This window comes from Typopeltis vanoorti, chromosome 7 (assembly GCF_054136105.1).
Source record: "Typopeltis vanoorti isolate ZY-2024b chromosome 7, IOZ_Tvanoo_1.0, whole genome shotgun sequence".
NCBI lineage: Eukaryota > Metazoa > Arthropoda > Arachnida > Uropygi > Thelyphonidae > Typopeltis > Typopeltis vanoorti.
In genome coordinates, this window is record NC_143555.1 from 13,824,552 (window position 1) to 13,838,618 (window position 14,067).

At 35.6% G+C, this 14,067-nt stretch overlaps 1 protein-coding gene across 2 annotated transcripts in view; it reads right to left on the reverse strand.

Annotated features, from left to right (window-relative positions):
• Nucleotides 1-14,067, reverse strand: part of LOC150104492 (mitogen-activated protein kinase 1-like) — a 271,472-nt gene that overhangs the window by 197,663 nt on the left and 59,742 nt on the right. For both annotated transcript variants that reach the window (XR_016548527.1, XM_090395183.1), the window contains exon 4: nucleotides 1,592-1,781. Coding sequence is in view for 1 of the 2 variants with exons in the window: in XM_090395183.1 (XP_090251309.1) it covers nucleotides 1,592-1,781 (190 nt within the window). In the remaining variant the exon portion in view is untranslated. The remainder of the gene's footprint in view (nucleotides 1-1,591; nucleotides 1,782-14,067) is intronic.

Genomic DNA, 14,067 nt, shown 5'->3' on the forward strand with positions numbered 1-14,067 from the left:
TCAGCTACTTAGGCACGATTTTTACTGAAAATGGTAAATTAAATATGGAAATAGACAACAGAATCAACAAAGCTGGTATGGTAGGAAGTCAATTGAATAAATTCATATGGAATAAGAGAGAAATTAGTCGGAAGACTAAATTAGCTGTATACAAGACAGTGTTCAAACCAGTTTTAACTTATGGATCTGAGAGCTGGGTCAGAAGTAAAACACTTGACCAAAGACTAGAGACCGCAGATATGAGAGTCCTGAGAAAGATTAGAGGCGTGAACAGATGGAATCAATGGCAATATCATATTAAAAAGGAGGATATTAGGAAAGAACTTGACATTGTCGGCATCCAGGAATGCGTCAGCAGAGCTAATCTCAGGTGGTATGGTCACTTAAACAGAATGGGTAAGGAAATATTAGCAAAACAAGTGTTCTCTGCCAGGTTGGCAGGAAAACGACCCAGAGGAAGACCAAGATATAGGTGGATTGATATGGTACCAAGTGCCTTAGACGATAGAAATATAAGATCTGATAATGTTGGAGTCTTGACAAGTAACAGACTGATTTGGAAGAAAATTGTAGATAGGAAGTTAGTAATGATGTAATTTTTTTCATGTGGTACTATCATATCCTGTACACCCCTTCAGGGTACATGGCAGGAATTTGATGATGATGAACCATGGAATTGACTGGGAAAATAGCTTTATGCCATATTTGGATGATGATTACGGTTACAGAATTTTCAAGGAAGCTGCAGTGGTATTAAGAACGGGTAACAACCTCAACAGAAATGAGGATGCCATACTGAAAGATATATGGAAAAACTTAATCAACTCTCTCAGTTTAATGGAACTACAATGCGCGAAAAATCATATAACACGTGTCCATGATACTGTCTGAAGCTTCTCAACACACGCACGCATTGTCACGCATAGTTTCAAACTTAACTGTTTCTGTATTCTGTCATATTTTTTTTGTGTGTACTGTTCAGCCTTGACAAAGCTAGACAGTCGCTTGCGAAACTAGTAGGCAGGATTATATTAATAAAGTACCGATGGTCTTATAACCACAAAAGGTCTCATTTTTAAAAACTATATCTGTACACTTATCTTATCCTCATGCAGGAAATGCATTTCCAGGAAATACTCTTCTCTCTCTCTCGCTCTCTGACTGACACAATAAACAGAAAATTTCAGCCATGGAATTAAGAGAAATGAAGTAAGTGACAGTTTATCATTAATTTACAAATATAAATTGTAAACTATGTACATGAGAGCACACTCCCATGTACATAGCTCAGATTGCGAGTTTTTTATAAAGAGAATTAAAGTTTATTGTAAATATTTGAATTTTCAGACAGGATTCATCTTTAAGTTATTAGAGCACTTATTTTTGTTTATTTTTTTCTTTCCAATAAAAAATGCAAAAACTTCATAAATTTTTTATTAGAATTTGAGAAAGAGTAAAAATCTGGATCAAAGACATCAAATAAGAAGTGTCTTAAGTATAATACTGAAAATTTCACCTAAAATCCTTCGGGGAAAAAAAAATCGTAAAATAATGTCTGAATTACGCATTCCAGTGTAAAAAGAAACATTACCTTTAGGTCACATGTAGTATTCAACAATAAATTACTTGGCTTAAGATCTCGATGCAGAACATTAGCAGAATGAATATATTTAAGACCCCGAAGAATCTGATATAAAAAGTAGCAAATGTGATCATTCCCAAGCTTCTGTGTCCTGAGAAGTTTATACAGATCCGTTTCCATTAAGCACTGAACTATATAACTGAGAGTTAAAAGTCAAGTTAATCAATAACTGAAATAACAACACACAAATATAACATAATAAAATAAAAGTTTTACAGTGATTACAGTGAGTTATTTTTCTATATAAAACACTGAAATTATCTATATAAAAAATATTAAATCCCATTAGTAAAAAAAAATTTGTTTTTAAAAAAGCATTTATAAAAAGCAAAATAATTTGTAGCAATAGAATTATGTATATTTAATAATTAGTAGAGATAGCAAGTATATGTTTGTAGAATACTCATACCAGTCAAGTTGCATGCTGTTATTCATCTCTAACTTGTTTTAAATACAAGATAATATCTTGCTTATCGTGCTGCTATCTTGTGTATTTCCACAGTGTTGTGTCCCAATTTACGTTTATTAGGCTTTCAACTATCCTTACATGTGAAACTCTACTTGTCTTTGTGCAAATCTTATTTATATATACGATATCACCCAAATACAAATATTCAAGCTTCTCCCCTTAGTGTCCCTAAATATTTATTTTATACTGCACCTTTCAGGACATTTAGTTTAAGATATAAAATTCAAAAACAAGGAGCAATTACCAAAATATGTCTGAGTGTGAAACTAATATGCAGTCGTGACCTTTATCTCGTAACTTAACAAATCCCCCCCCCCGCGATTAGGTTCGTACGTTGTTACAAGTGGTGCATTGAGCAGCAATCTCAGACAACTGTATTTTCAATGAACAAAAGTTTATTGAACTCTTAAACATGGTACAATGCATTCTATAAGTATTAGGTTAAGATCCTACATGAGAATTGTGATCATATTGCCATAACAGATTCTATACATACAAACAAGATATAATCCAAGAACTAGTTGATCCTTTGTGTAACCTCTTACTGGTATGATCATGCTATAATTCTGTATTTTCTAAGACATATATAATCAGTTACTCAAATTTTCTCACTAAGACAATATGGATTAAAATTATCCTTTCGCTGAGCTAATACACACTTTTGACCTTTAAAACTCTCTTAATTAAAATACAATGTACATGCATAAATCTCTAGGCACATGAATTACGTAATTAATTATAATTAAAAATTGAGCTTGTTATTATAATTAATTAATAATAACAAGCTCAATTTTATTCTAGTTTGACATGTACTAAAGTCCTAGTATAATTCTCATTAATCCTTTCAAATGTTCAGTAATTGAACAATGACTACAGTTACGTATGATTTGAATTGACACGAGATTTTACAGTACCTTTTGACTTGGATCTTCTACACTGGTCTCTACCCTTTTCCGATATTTTACCTTCCTAGGACGAACTCTTCTGTAACTTACCATTTCTAAGTTCTTTTGGCACTAAGATGGGCTTTCACAATCTTTACCTTACATTCTTCAATCAAGGACATACATAGGATCATCTATTCTATGGCTGTAAAATTCACCACGTGGGCACTGACTCCTTAATTTTCTTTCTCTTGTTACAATCACTGGACGATGAAACACACTGACATTATCTTCTCTCTTTTTAACTAAACGGCATCTCTCGTTTCTTACAATAGGAACACGGAATCGAAATCCCGCACACTTTGTTTCCTTATTGTGTTGGATGGAGAAAACTCCTAACCCATCACTCAGGAAAACCACATGAGACCTACCCAAAGACTCGTGAAGAAAAACTCTCAGGAAAAAAGCCCTTGTGTATGTGTGTGTGTGTGGAGGGTTCCTAACCCTTTTATACGATGACCCCTACCAGCACCTTCTTCAATTTCTTTTCTTCCCCCCTTACTGGAGTCGATTTCACTGACCGATTAGAGTGGCATTTTTCTGCCAAAACATCATGTGGTCCGTGTGCATGCGACTGACACGTGACGAAGTCTCAATTCGGGGATTATGACCTTGAACTTTGGTTTTTGTTTAAGCTAACCTCTATGTCATCTATACTAAATTAATCCCCTTTCCAAAATTTTCTAAAAATTAACTCGAATCATTAATCTCTTATTTCAAGTGTGTAAAAACTAGCCTCTCACATACAAAATCCTATGACTAATCTTCTTTGCTTTACTTAACCTTATTTTATCATATCACAACTGTAATAAATTTCCCCCTTTTTTTTTTTTTTATTTAGTTCAACAAACAATTTCAGCTATATTTTTCACTTGGATGCAAGCATGTTTTTCTTTCTTTTTATTTTTTTGTATTCATTACTTTCAAAGGCTCTTAACGATATCTGCTTAGGAACAAGCTTGCTTACTTAGTTATCTATACAGGGTTTTTATTTCTTCTCTTGTTACATCATGATAACTAAAAATTTCACATTCTTAAGTTATCAGGGTGTTACAACAGTGTCAGTTTATCTAGAATCAGTTAATGTGCATAGCAGCTTATGGAGTGCATTTGTTAATGGCATAGTTGAAAAAAAAATAAACGATAGTTAGAATATAAATAAAGGAAGAGAGAGTGAGTTAGCTGAACTTAAAGGATAAATAAGGCGATTAGTGAATTAGAAAGAAGAAGCACAGGGGAAAAACAACCAATCCTTGCTTAGTATGCCACTTCTTTTTCTTGCTTTCACAAATTTAAGACATGTTGTTTGATACTGTCTGCTTAGTGCTTCATTGGTCTTTTGTTTCCTAATTCCCTCTTTATAGTTCTAAAATTCATTACCTTCCTGGACATTTTCATATAACATTCATGATTCTATTTATTTTTGTATTTTTTTAAATTATTTCTCTTATTAATGTCTCTGGTTTAGTTCTTTCAACATCTTCACTCTGTTTATTATCTGTCATTGTATAACCTGCTGTTCTCATAAATATTTCATTTCTGCTGCAATGATTCTATTCTTACTCTACTTCTCTCATTATCCATGCTTCATTTCCACAGTGTCAACTTAGGGAATTGGTATAATTGTTATTACATTCTCTTAAGTAAACAATATTGTTTCTTTCAGAAAATGTATTTATTTTGATGAATATATCTAAATTTTTGTAGTAAGTTATTTTATAGCTCAAGTAATTAAAATTGGCTTGTTCAATTATTTTGCTTTGGACATGTATTTTTCCTTTGAAAGCAATTATTTCATTTTATTTTTTACTTGAGAAACTGACATTAAATTCAATTTATATACATACTTTTTACGAATTATCTTCAGTTTCTCCAAATATCATTTGGCAATACTCCAAAGAGCTGAAATAAATATTTTTCTATTTGAATTCCTTTGTTGTTTATATCCCAGTCTCTGATTATTTCATTCATAAATATTCCAATTAATATTACAGATGGGAGGGTGCTCTTGCGAAAGTCCTCCTGTTACTTCAAATGCTTTGGTTCTTTTTTTCACCTTTTTTCATGCATATTATTGTTTTATTATACAGATTGCATAGTGACTTCAAGAAATTCGTGTAAATGGGTTGATTATTATCTGACACTGCCAGGGAGTCAAGGACTCATCGAGGGAGGCTATAAATCACCCAAACTAGCTATCATGCCTTCCCTTAAATTCATTCACACTAGATGCACTCACTACCACTAAGGGTAAATTATTCTGCTCACTCACTGCTCTGGGAGAAAAACCTAGCTTTTACCCCTTTCTTGACTGTAAAGAAACTTAAACTTCCATGGATGCCCCTGTGTTCTCTCCCCACCTTCCATATAATGAAAAATTTCATCAGTTGATATCCTATAACACCCATACAAAAGTTTATAGACCTCTATCATATCTCTACTCTTTCTCCTGTTAACCAGTGCCTGTAATCCACATACTCGCAATCTGTCCTCATAATCTAAATCCCATAATCTTTGTAACTCTTCTTTACACCCTTTCCGCAACTTCTTTATCCTCTTGGAACCTGGGAAACCAAATCTGTGTACAATAATCCAGGTGTGGGCTTATCAAAGCCTTATAAAGAAGCAAAATGACTTCCTAATCCTTACATGTCAAGGTTCGCTTCAACATTGCAATTATCCTCTGAGTTGTATTTGCAACTTTTGCTATGTGACCTTTGAACTTTAAATTCCTATCCACTAACATGCCAAGATCCCTTGCCTCTTTAGTTTCAAGTTTTAAAAGAGGTATACCATGAGTAGACATATCGATACAAAATTAATAACGAAAAACTCACGTACAAAGATTATTTAATAGTATAATTTTCGCCTGTGTGTCACAGGCATCTTCAGTACATATTAAGCTCAAATTAAACAATAACTGACAGTTCCAAAAAGCACCACCTAAGTAGCTGGTGTAAGATAACTACGAAGGTCAATAAATTTGCTAAAAAAAATTTTTTTTAAAAATCTATACAATAAAAAGTTAGGAAAGATTAGCTGATTTGTAAAGTACTATCTCCCATAAAGGGGATAGACATAAGCCGTCGGATCTGTTTAAGTTAGGAGAATGAATTATAAAGTTTCACATGTTTCTATATAAAGGCTTTCCACGAGGAACCGACTTTTGTGAAGGACTCTTGTCTTTCTCCAATGAATTCTATGTCTAGTGAAGATCGCATGTTCTGCAAGTCCAGACTTTTCAGGTTTAAAGTTCTTATTTCGGACAAACAGGAAGATCTGCCTCTATTCAGCTAGAAGAACACCAATCTTATATTGAATACTTTAAACCTGAAAAGTCTGGACTTGCAGAACATGCCAAGAGTCCTTCACAAAAGTCGGTTCCTCATGGAACGCCTTTATAAAGAAACATGTGAAACTTTACATCATTCTCCTAACTTAAACAGATCCGATGGCTTATGTCTATCTCCTTTATGGGAGATAGTACTTTACAAATCAGCTAATCTTTCTTAACTTTTTATTGTATAGAAATTTTTTTTTTTTTTTTTAAGGAAATTTATTGACCTTTTTAGTTATCTTACACCAGCTACTTAGGTGGCGCTTTTTGGAATTGTCAGTTATTGTTTAATTTGAGCTTGATATGTACTGAAGATGCCTGTGCAGGCGAATATTATACTATTAAATAATCTTCGTACGCGAGTTTTCCGTTATTAATTTTGTTTTCTCATAGCATAACCTAGCTAATATAATATGCCACTGGAACTCTAATCATACAGAAGTGCATAACTTTACACTTAGTAACATTAAACTGACAGCCATTTTCATTTGTCCAAATTTCCAGTCTATTCTTATCATTTTGTAAGTGCTGAATATCAGTAGCATCCCTGATTATCTTCGCATCATTAATAAACAATTGCACATCTGATGTTAGATCCTGCCTGATGTCATTAATGTGCATCAGGCAATAATGTCCCAAGGACTGAATCCCGAGGTACACCACTGGTCATTTTTTTTTTTTTTATTATTAATCTTTGTACTGGTTATGGGCAGTACTACCCTTACATCATGTCCAGACATCTCGTCCAAACTTGATATATGCCTTTACAAGTGTTTTACCCTATGCCTGTTCTACTTATCATTGTAGTCATTCTCTGGTGGCAATGCCATGCCACCAGTGTGCCCTGTAAGGCCCTCAAGGAAAGAACTTTTATATCCTTCTGCATAAGCCAAGCTGTTTTAAGTCCTTATAGCTATCTGCGCTCCATACGCCATGTAAAGAGATGGTGGCACTGGCAAACTTCGGAGTTGCCCCATGTTCCTCTTACTAACTAGATCTTGGTTATTCTTATAATAGTTTACCTTATTATTATGGCTATAGGCTAGTGGGCATCAACTACCCAAACGTCACCATCTCTTTTATTCACTAAGTCTGGCTTACACAAACCCACAGAGGTCCTATAATGTGGTTCCACCGCGATCTCCCAGGACTTTGTTCTTAAAGCGGTTGTTCAGAATGGAGATCATGGCATCATGCCTCTGCACGCAGATCTTATCGGGTGCAGAAGCAACACTGGGCTATATGAGACAATGTCTCACTGTAGTGGCAGCCAGCCCTACAGTTTGAGTCGTCACTACCCCCATCAAGCTGTGTGGGCTCAAGTGGGCAGGGCACTGATTCTCGTCCTGATAAGGTCAATATACTCGAACCCAGGGAGGAGTCTGGCACCATCCCTTACCCAATCATGCTGGGGGAGGCACCAGATATGAGTACCATCTACTGAATAGTGCAGTAGAACCCATCTCTTGTGTTCTGCAGGTGCTGGTTCAATTAAGATACCTTGATAATGGGACCAGCCTTAAGCCTGCCTAAAGTCTTCTTGTATTAATGGGCTATTGAAAGCCTCTCTGCAGAATGGGGAAGATAGTTCTAACTTTGCAATTCTGAACAGCTGCAGACGTGGGATCATTCATGTAAGTGATGGAACCCTGAGACAGCCATCCTTCACCCTCGCATGGAAATATGCAGTAGGGGTGTCAGGCAGCAATCGGAGCCATGATCTCACTGCTAAATGTATAGCCCTGTCCATTCTGGACAGTACCAAGATATATGTCCAACCAAGCACCAACTTGTGGTAAAAGCGAGGTACGAGATAGTGGGAAAAGAGAAACAGTCTTTGAGTCTTGAGAGCTGCTTTCCTTAAAGAAGCGATCCCAGCTTCTAGGATAGAAGGGACTGAATACCTTCCCTTTGGCATGAACATGATACCGAGGTATCTCCACTCTTCCAGGATGGTCAAAGCATGCAATGGCCTCCCATGAAGGTAAAACTCTATAGTCTCAACCTTAAGCTTCTTGTCACGACCAAAGGGGACAAGAGCTAAAGAGCAGAACTTCTCTACATTAATAGAAAGGCCTCGAATAGAAAAAAAAAGTCAAGTGCCCAGTCAAGGAGTTCCTGCAAGCCTACCTTAGTAGATGCTACGAGAATAAGATCGTCTGCAAAGGCCATAGCATTAAAGGAAGAAGTGCCTAGAGAGTAGCCTATGTGGCTAGGAAGAGAGTGAAGAAACTCATCTATGATACAGTTAAAGAAAAGGGGAGATAGAGGATCACCCTGTCGAACACCATGCACTGCAGGAATAGAAGTCGCATGGGACCCTGTAGTGATAGTGATGGAGCTACCCAAGTATAGCTCCATAAATCTGGCAGATTCACACCCACTGTATACCACTTTTTGATATCTGTCTGTCAACCATTCCCTATTCCAAGTGATTAGTTTATTTTCCAATTCCATATTCTCCAGTTTTATGCAACAGCCTTTCGTGTGGTATCCTATCTAATGCCTTAGAAAAATCCAACATTATCATAGCGCATCCATTCCCTTTATCCAACTCGACTGTAATACTGTTATAAAATATGAGCAAATTGCTAAAACATGACCTTCCTTTAGTAAACCCATGCTGCTTAATATGTGAAAAACCTTTCTCAAACAAAGGAATGAAGCTTTCAAGAATGATTAATCATTTAAGAAGAAAGCATCCAAATAAAGCAAAAAAGGATGTGGAGTACTTTTGAGAATTAAAGACTAAATTTAAAAATCTTCCTGGACTTAAAGGGTTGGTCGCAATACAAAGTAACCAACAAAAGAAGGGACTTGTGTCTTACAAACTTTCAAAATTAATTGTAATGTGGAAAGCCACATACTATTGGCGAAACTCATCTTACCACCTATGAAGTTTTAGATTCGATGATTGGCCCTGGGTAAAAGTAATATAACATCTTCAATTCCTCTCAGCAACAGTTCAGCATCAACAAGAATCGACGAAATGGCAAAGGACATTGGAAAAAAAAACTTTATGATTTAAAAACCATAGAATTTTCTTTACAACTCGATGAGACAACTTTAGGTGACAACAAAGCTTTGCTAATAGCCTACGTGCATTATATAAATACTAATGAAGAAATTATTGAAAAGTTTCTATTTGCTGAATATCTGAAAATTGGCACAAAAGGTTCTACAATTTTTTAAGGTTGTTAAAGACTATTAATGCTAAAAACATTCCACTAACAAATATTATTTCGTGTGCAACTGATGGAGCACCAGCTATGATTAGTAGTCACCGTGGGTTTATAGCACATTTAAAAGAAGCAGTTCCAAATATCTTTACAATTCACTGCATTCTTCATAGTTAACACTTAGTTACAAAACAACTTAGCAGTCATCATCATCAAATTCCTGCCATGTACCCTGAAGGGGTGTACACTGCAGGAATAGAAGTCGCATGGGACCCTGTAGTGATAGTGATGGAGCTACCCAAGTATAGCTCCATAAATCTGGCAGATTCACACCCACTGTATACCACTTTTTGATATCTGTCTGTCAACCATTCCCTATTCCAAGTGATTAGTTTATTTTCCAATTCCATATTCTCCAGTTTTATGCAACAGCCTTTCGTGTGGTATCCTATCTAATGCCTTAGAAAAATCCAACATTATCATAGCGCATCCATTCCCTTTATCCAACTCGACTGTAATACTGTTATAAAATATGAGCAAATTGCTAAAACATGACCTTCCTTTAGTAAACCCATGCTGCTTAATATGTGAAAAACCTTTCTCAAACAAAGGAATGAAGCTTTCAAGAATGATTAATCATTTAAGAAGAAAGCATCCAAATAAAGCAAAAAAGGATGTGGAGTACTTTTGAGAATTAAAGACTAAATTTAAAAATCTTCCTGGACTTAAAGGGTTGGTCGCAATACAAAGTAACCAACAAAAGAAGGGACTTGTGTCTTACAAACTTTCAAAATTAATTGTAATGTGGAAAGCCACATACTATTGGCGAAACTCATCTTACCACCTATGAAGTTTTAGATTCGATGATTGGCCCTGGGTAAAAGTAATATAACATCTTCAATTCCTCTCAGCAACAGTTCAGCATCAACAAGAATCGACGAAATGGCAAAGGACATTGGAAAAAAAAACTTTATGATTTAAAAACCATAGAATTTTCTTTACAACTCGATGAGACAACTTTAGGTGACAACAAAGCTTTGCTAATAGCCTACGTGCATTATATAAATACTAATGAAGAAATTATTGAAAAGTTTCTATTTGCTGAATATCTGAAAATTGGCACAAAAGGTTCTACAATTTTTTAAGGTTGTTAAAGACTATTAATGCTAAAAACATTCCACTAACAAATATTATTTCGTGTGCAACTGATGGAGCACCAGCTATGATTAGTAGTCACCGTGGGTTTATAGCACATTTAAAAGAAGCAGTTCCAAATATCTTTACAATTCACTGCATTCTTCATAGTTAACACTTAGTTACAAAACAACTTAGCAGTCATCATCATCAAATTCCTGCCATGTACCCTGAAGGGGTGTACAGGATATGATAGTACCACATGAAAAAAATTACATCATTACTAACTTCCTGTCTACAATTTCCCTCCAAATCAGTCTGTTACTTGTCAAGACTCCAAAATTATCGGATCTTATATTTCTATCATCTAAGGCACTTGATACCGTATCAATTCACCTATATCTTGGTCTTCCTCTGGGTCATTTTGCTGCCAACCTGACAGAGAACACTTGTTTTGCAAATCTTTCTTCGCCCATTCTGTTTAAGTGACCATACCACCTGAGATTACCTCTGCTAACGCATTCCTGGATGTTGACAATGTCAAGTTCTTTCCTAATATCCTCGTTTTTAATATGATATTGCCATTGATGCCATCTGTTCATGCCTATAATCTTTCTCAGGACTCTCATATCTGTGGTCTCTAGTCTTTGGTCAAGTGTTTTACTTCTGACCCAGCTCTCAGACCCATAAGTTAAAACTGGTTTGAACACTGTCTTGTATACAGCTAATTTAGTGTTCTGACTAATTTCTCTCTTATTCCATATGAATTTATTCAATTGACTTCCCACCATACCAGCTTTGCTGATTCTGTTGTCTATTTCTATATTTAATTTACCATCTTCAGTAAAAATCGTGCCTAAGTAGCTGAAATGTTTTACTTCTTCCACAGGTTCTCCATTCACAACACAGTTGACATTTTCAATAATTCTGCCTATTTTCATTGTCTTTGTCTTTTTATTGCTGACCTTCATACCATATCTATTACAACAGCTATTCAATTTAGTCAGAGAATCTTGCAGACTTTTAGCAGATTTATTTAGAAGTATAACATCATCCACATAAAGCAAAGAGCTGACATTAACATCTCCAATTTTCATATCATGTTTAATATCGCTTTCCTTCATAATGTGATCCATATAGATAATGAATAACAGAGGAGATGATGTACATCCTTGTCTCACACCAGATTTAACATTAAACCATCTTCCTGTACTTCTTTCAATTCTAACTACTGACTTACAACTCAAATAAAGACTAAATATTGCTTGATATAATGCCCCACTGACACCATATAACTGTAGTGTATTGAATAGCTTCTCTCTCTCTTGGCACCTTGTCATATGCCTTTTCCATATCGACAAAACTTAAATACAGATCTTTGTTATATTCCCATGCTTTCTCGACTATTTGTCGTAAAGTGAAGATCTGATCCAGACAGCCTCTATTTGGCCTGAATCCAGCTTGTTCTTCACCAAGCTTTTCTTCTACAATTCTTCTCAACTGTTTCTCAAGTATACTTGCATAGATCTTGCCAGGAACACTCAGTAAGGAAATACCTCTGTAATTCTCATATTCAGTTTTATTTCCCTTTTTATATGTGGGTACTATGAGAGCTCTACTCCAATCATCAGGAATTCGTCCCTCTGTCCAGGCTTTCTGAACTATGCAGTGCAGCCACTGTAAGACTTTTATACCACCATACTTCAGCATTTCTGCTCGAATATCATCTACTCCTGCTGCCTTTCCACATTTCAAGCCTCTGATGGCTTTTTCTACTTCAAGTATGGATATGTATTCCTGACTGTATGCCTGTTGTGTTTTTTTACCACTGTACTATGACTGCTTGTTTCATTTAGCAATTTTTCGAAGTAATTACTCCATACTTCAAGGATATCTTTTCTTCCGTTTTCATTTCACCTTTATCATCTCTAACTCCTTTTACAGAACTCTTTCCTCCATTTCTAAGCTTCTTCAACAACCTCCAGAATATTTTGCCACCTTCTTAATATTTATTTTCTATATTCTTGCCAAAGTCCTCCCATGACTTTTGTTTAGCTAGTTTTACAGTGTTTAGCATTCTTGCATTTGTCTCTGTATTCTCTAAGAGCACAAGCTGACTTATTTGACAGGAACTTTTGATATGCTTTCTTCTTTTTCTTCACTGCCTCTTTAACTTCCTGTGTCCACCAGGGAGTTCTGATTTTTTTTTATCCTTGCAGACAACCTCACCACATGCCTCTCTGGCTGAATCAATCAAGGTTTTCTTCAAGGCTTGCCACTGAATCTTCAAGGTTTGGTTCCTGTTCTCAAACTCTTTTTTTTCATTTTTTCTTCAATAATCTTTGTGTATTTTAGTCTACAGTTCACATCTGAGAGCTGCTCAACTTTTATTCTCTTTAAAACAATGTTATTCTTTTCAATATGAAATTCAATTTTATCCTGCTCAAGACTAAATAGTGATCACTTCCAATTTCAAATCCTCTGTACACTCTGGTGTTCTGTACCAGGGAGAAAACATCACTATCAACAATAACATAGTCAATGAGACTTTTCTTATTCGTAGCCTCTGCTCTCCATGTGAATTTGTGCACATTTTTATGTTGGAACATGGTATTAGTAATAACCAGTCCATGTCCTGAGCAGAAATCCAACAGATATTTGCCATTATTATTAGCTTTGCTCTTTTCTTCAAATTTTCCCAAAATATTTTTGTATGTCTGACAATCACTTCCTACTCTGCTATTTAGATCCCCAACAAGAACTTTTCCTTTTTCACTGTGTCAGTAGCTTTCTCTAGAGCCTCAAAAAATTCCTCCACTTCTACCTTAGTAGAACCTTCTGTGGGACCATAGGCACAAATAAGTCTCATTGTCCAGTTCCCCATTCTCATATTTGCCCACATTACTCTACTTGAGACTGCCTGCCATTCAAGAAGATTAGCCTCGTATTTTGTGTTGAATACTATGGCTACTCCTTCTTTTCCTTGATTGCCATTGCCTGAATATAACATTTTGTATTTATTGCTCAGAAAGATCTCAATAGTTTTTGTCTTTTTAGTGTCAGTCACCCCTATTATGTCGATCTGGTATTTATCTAATTCCTCAGCTAGCTCCATTTCTTTGCCATTCAGGCTTCTTATGTTGATAGTACCGATCTTTAACTCTGGTGATGTTGAGTTGGGGTTTGTTTTCAGATTTGTTCCAGTAGCTGACTTTATGCTGTTCGCCCTGGTTCCCTGGCAAAAACAACGGGGGCCTTGTTTCACCGGGCGAGACACCCCAGCCGGCATGAAATTTTGTCATGTTGTACCATCATTTTTTATTTTGGTTTAACCAATAAGAATACAATTTGGTCAGCTAAAT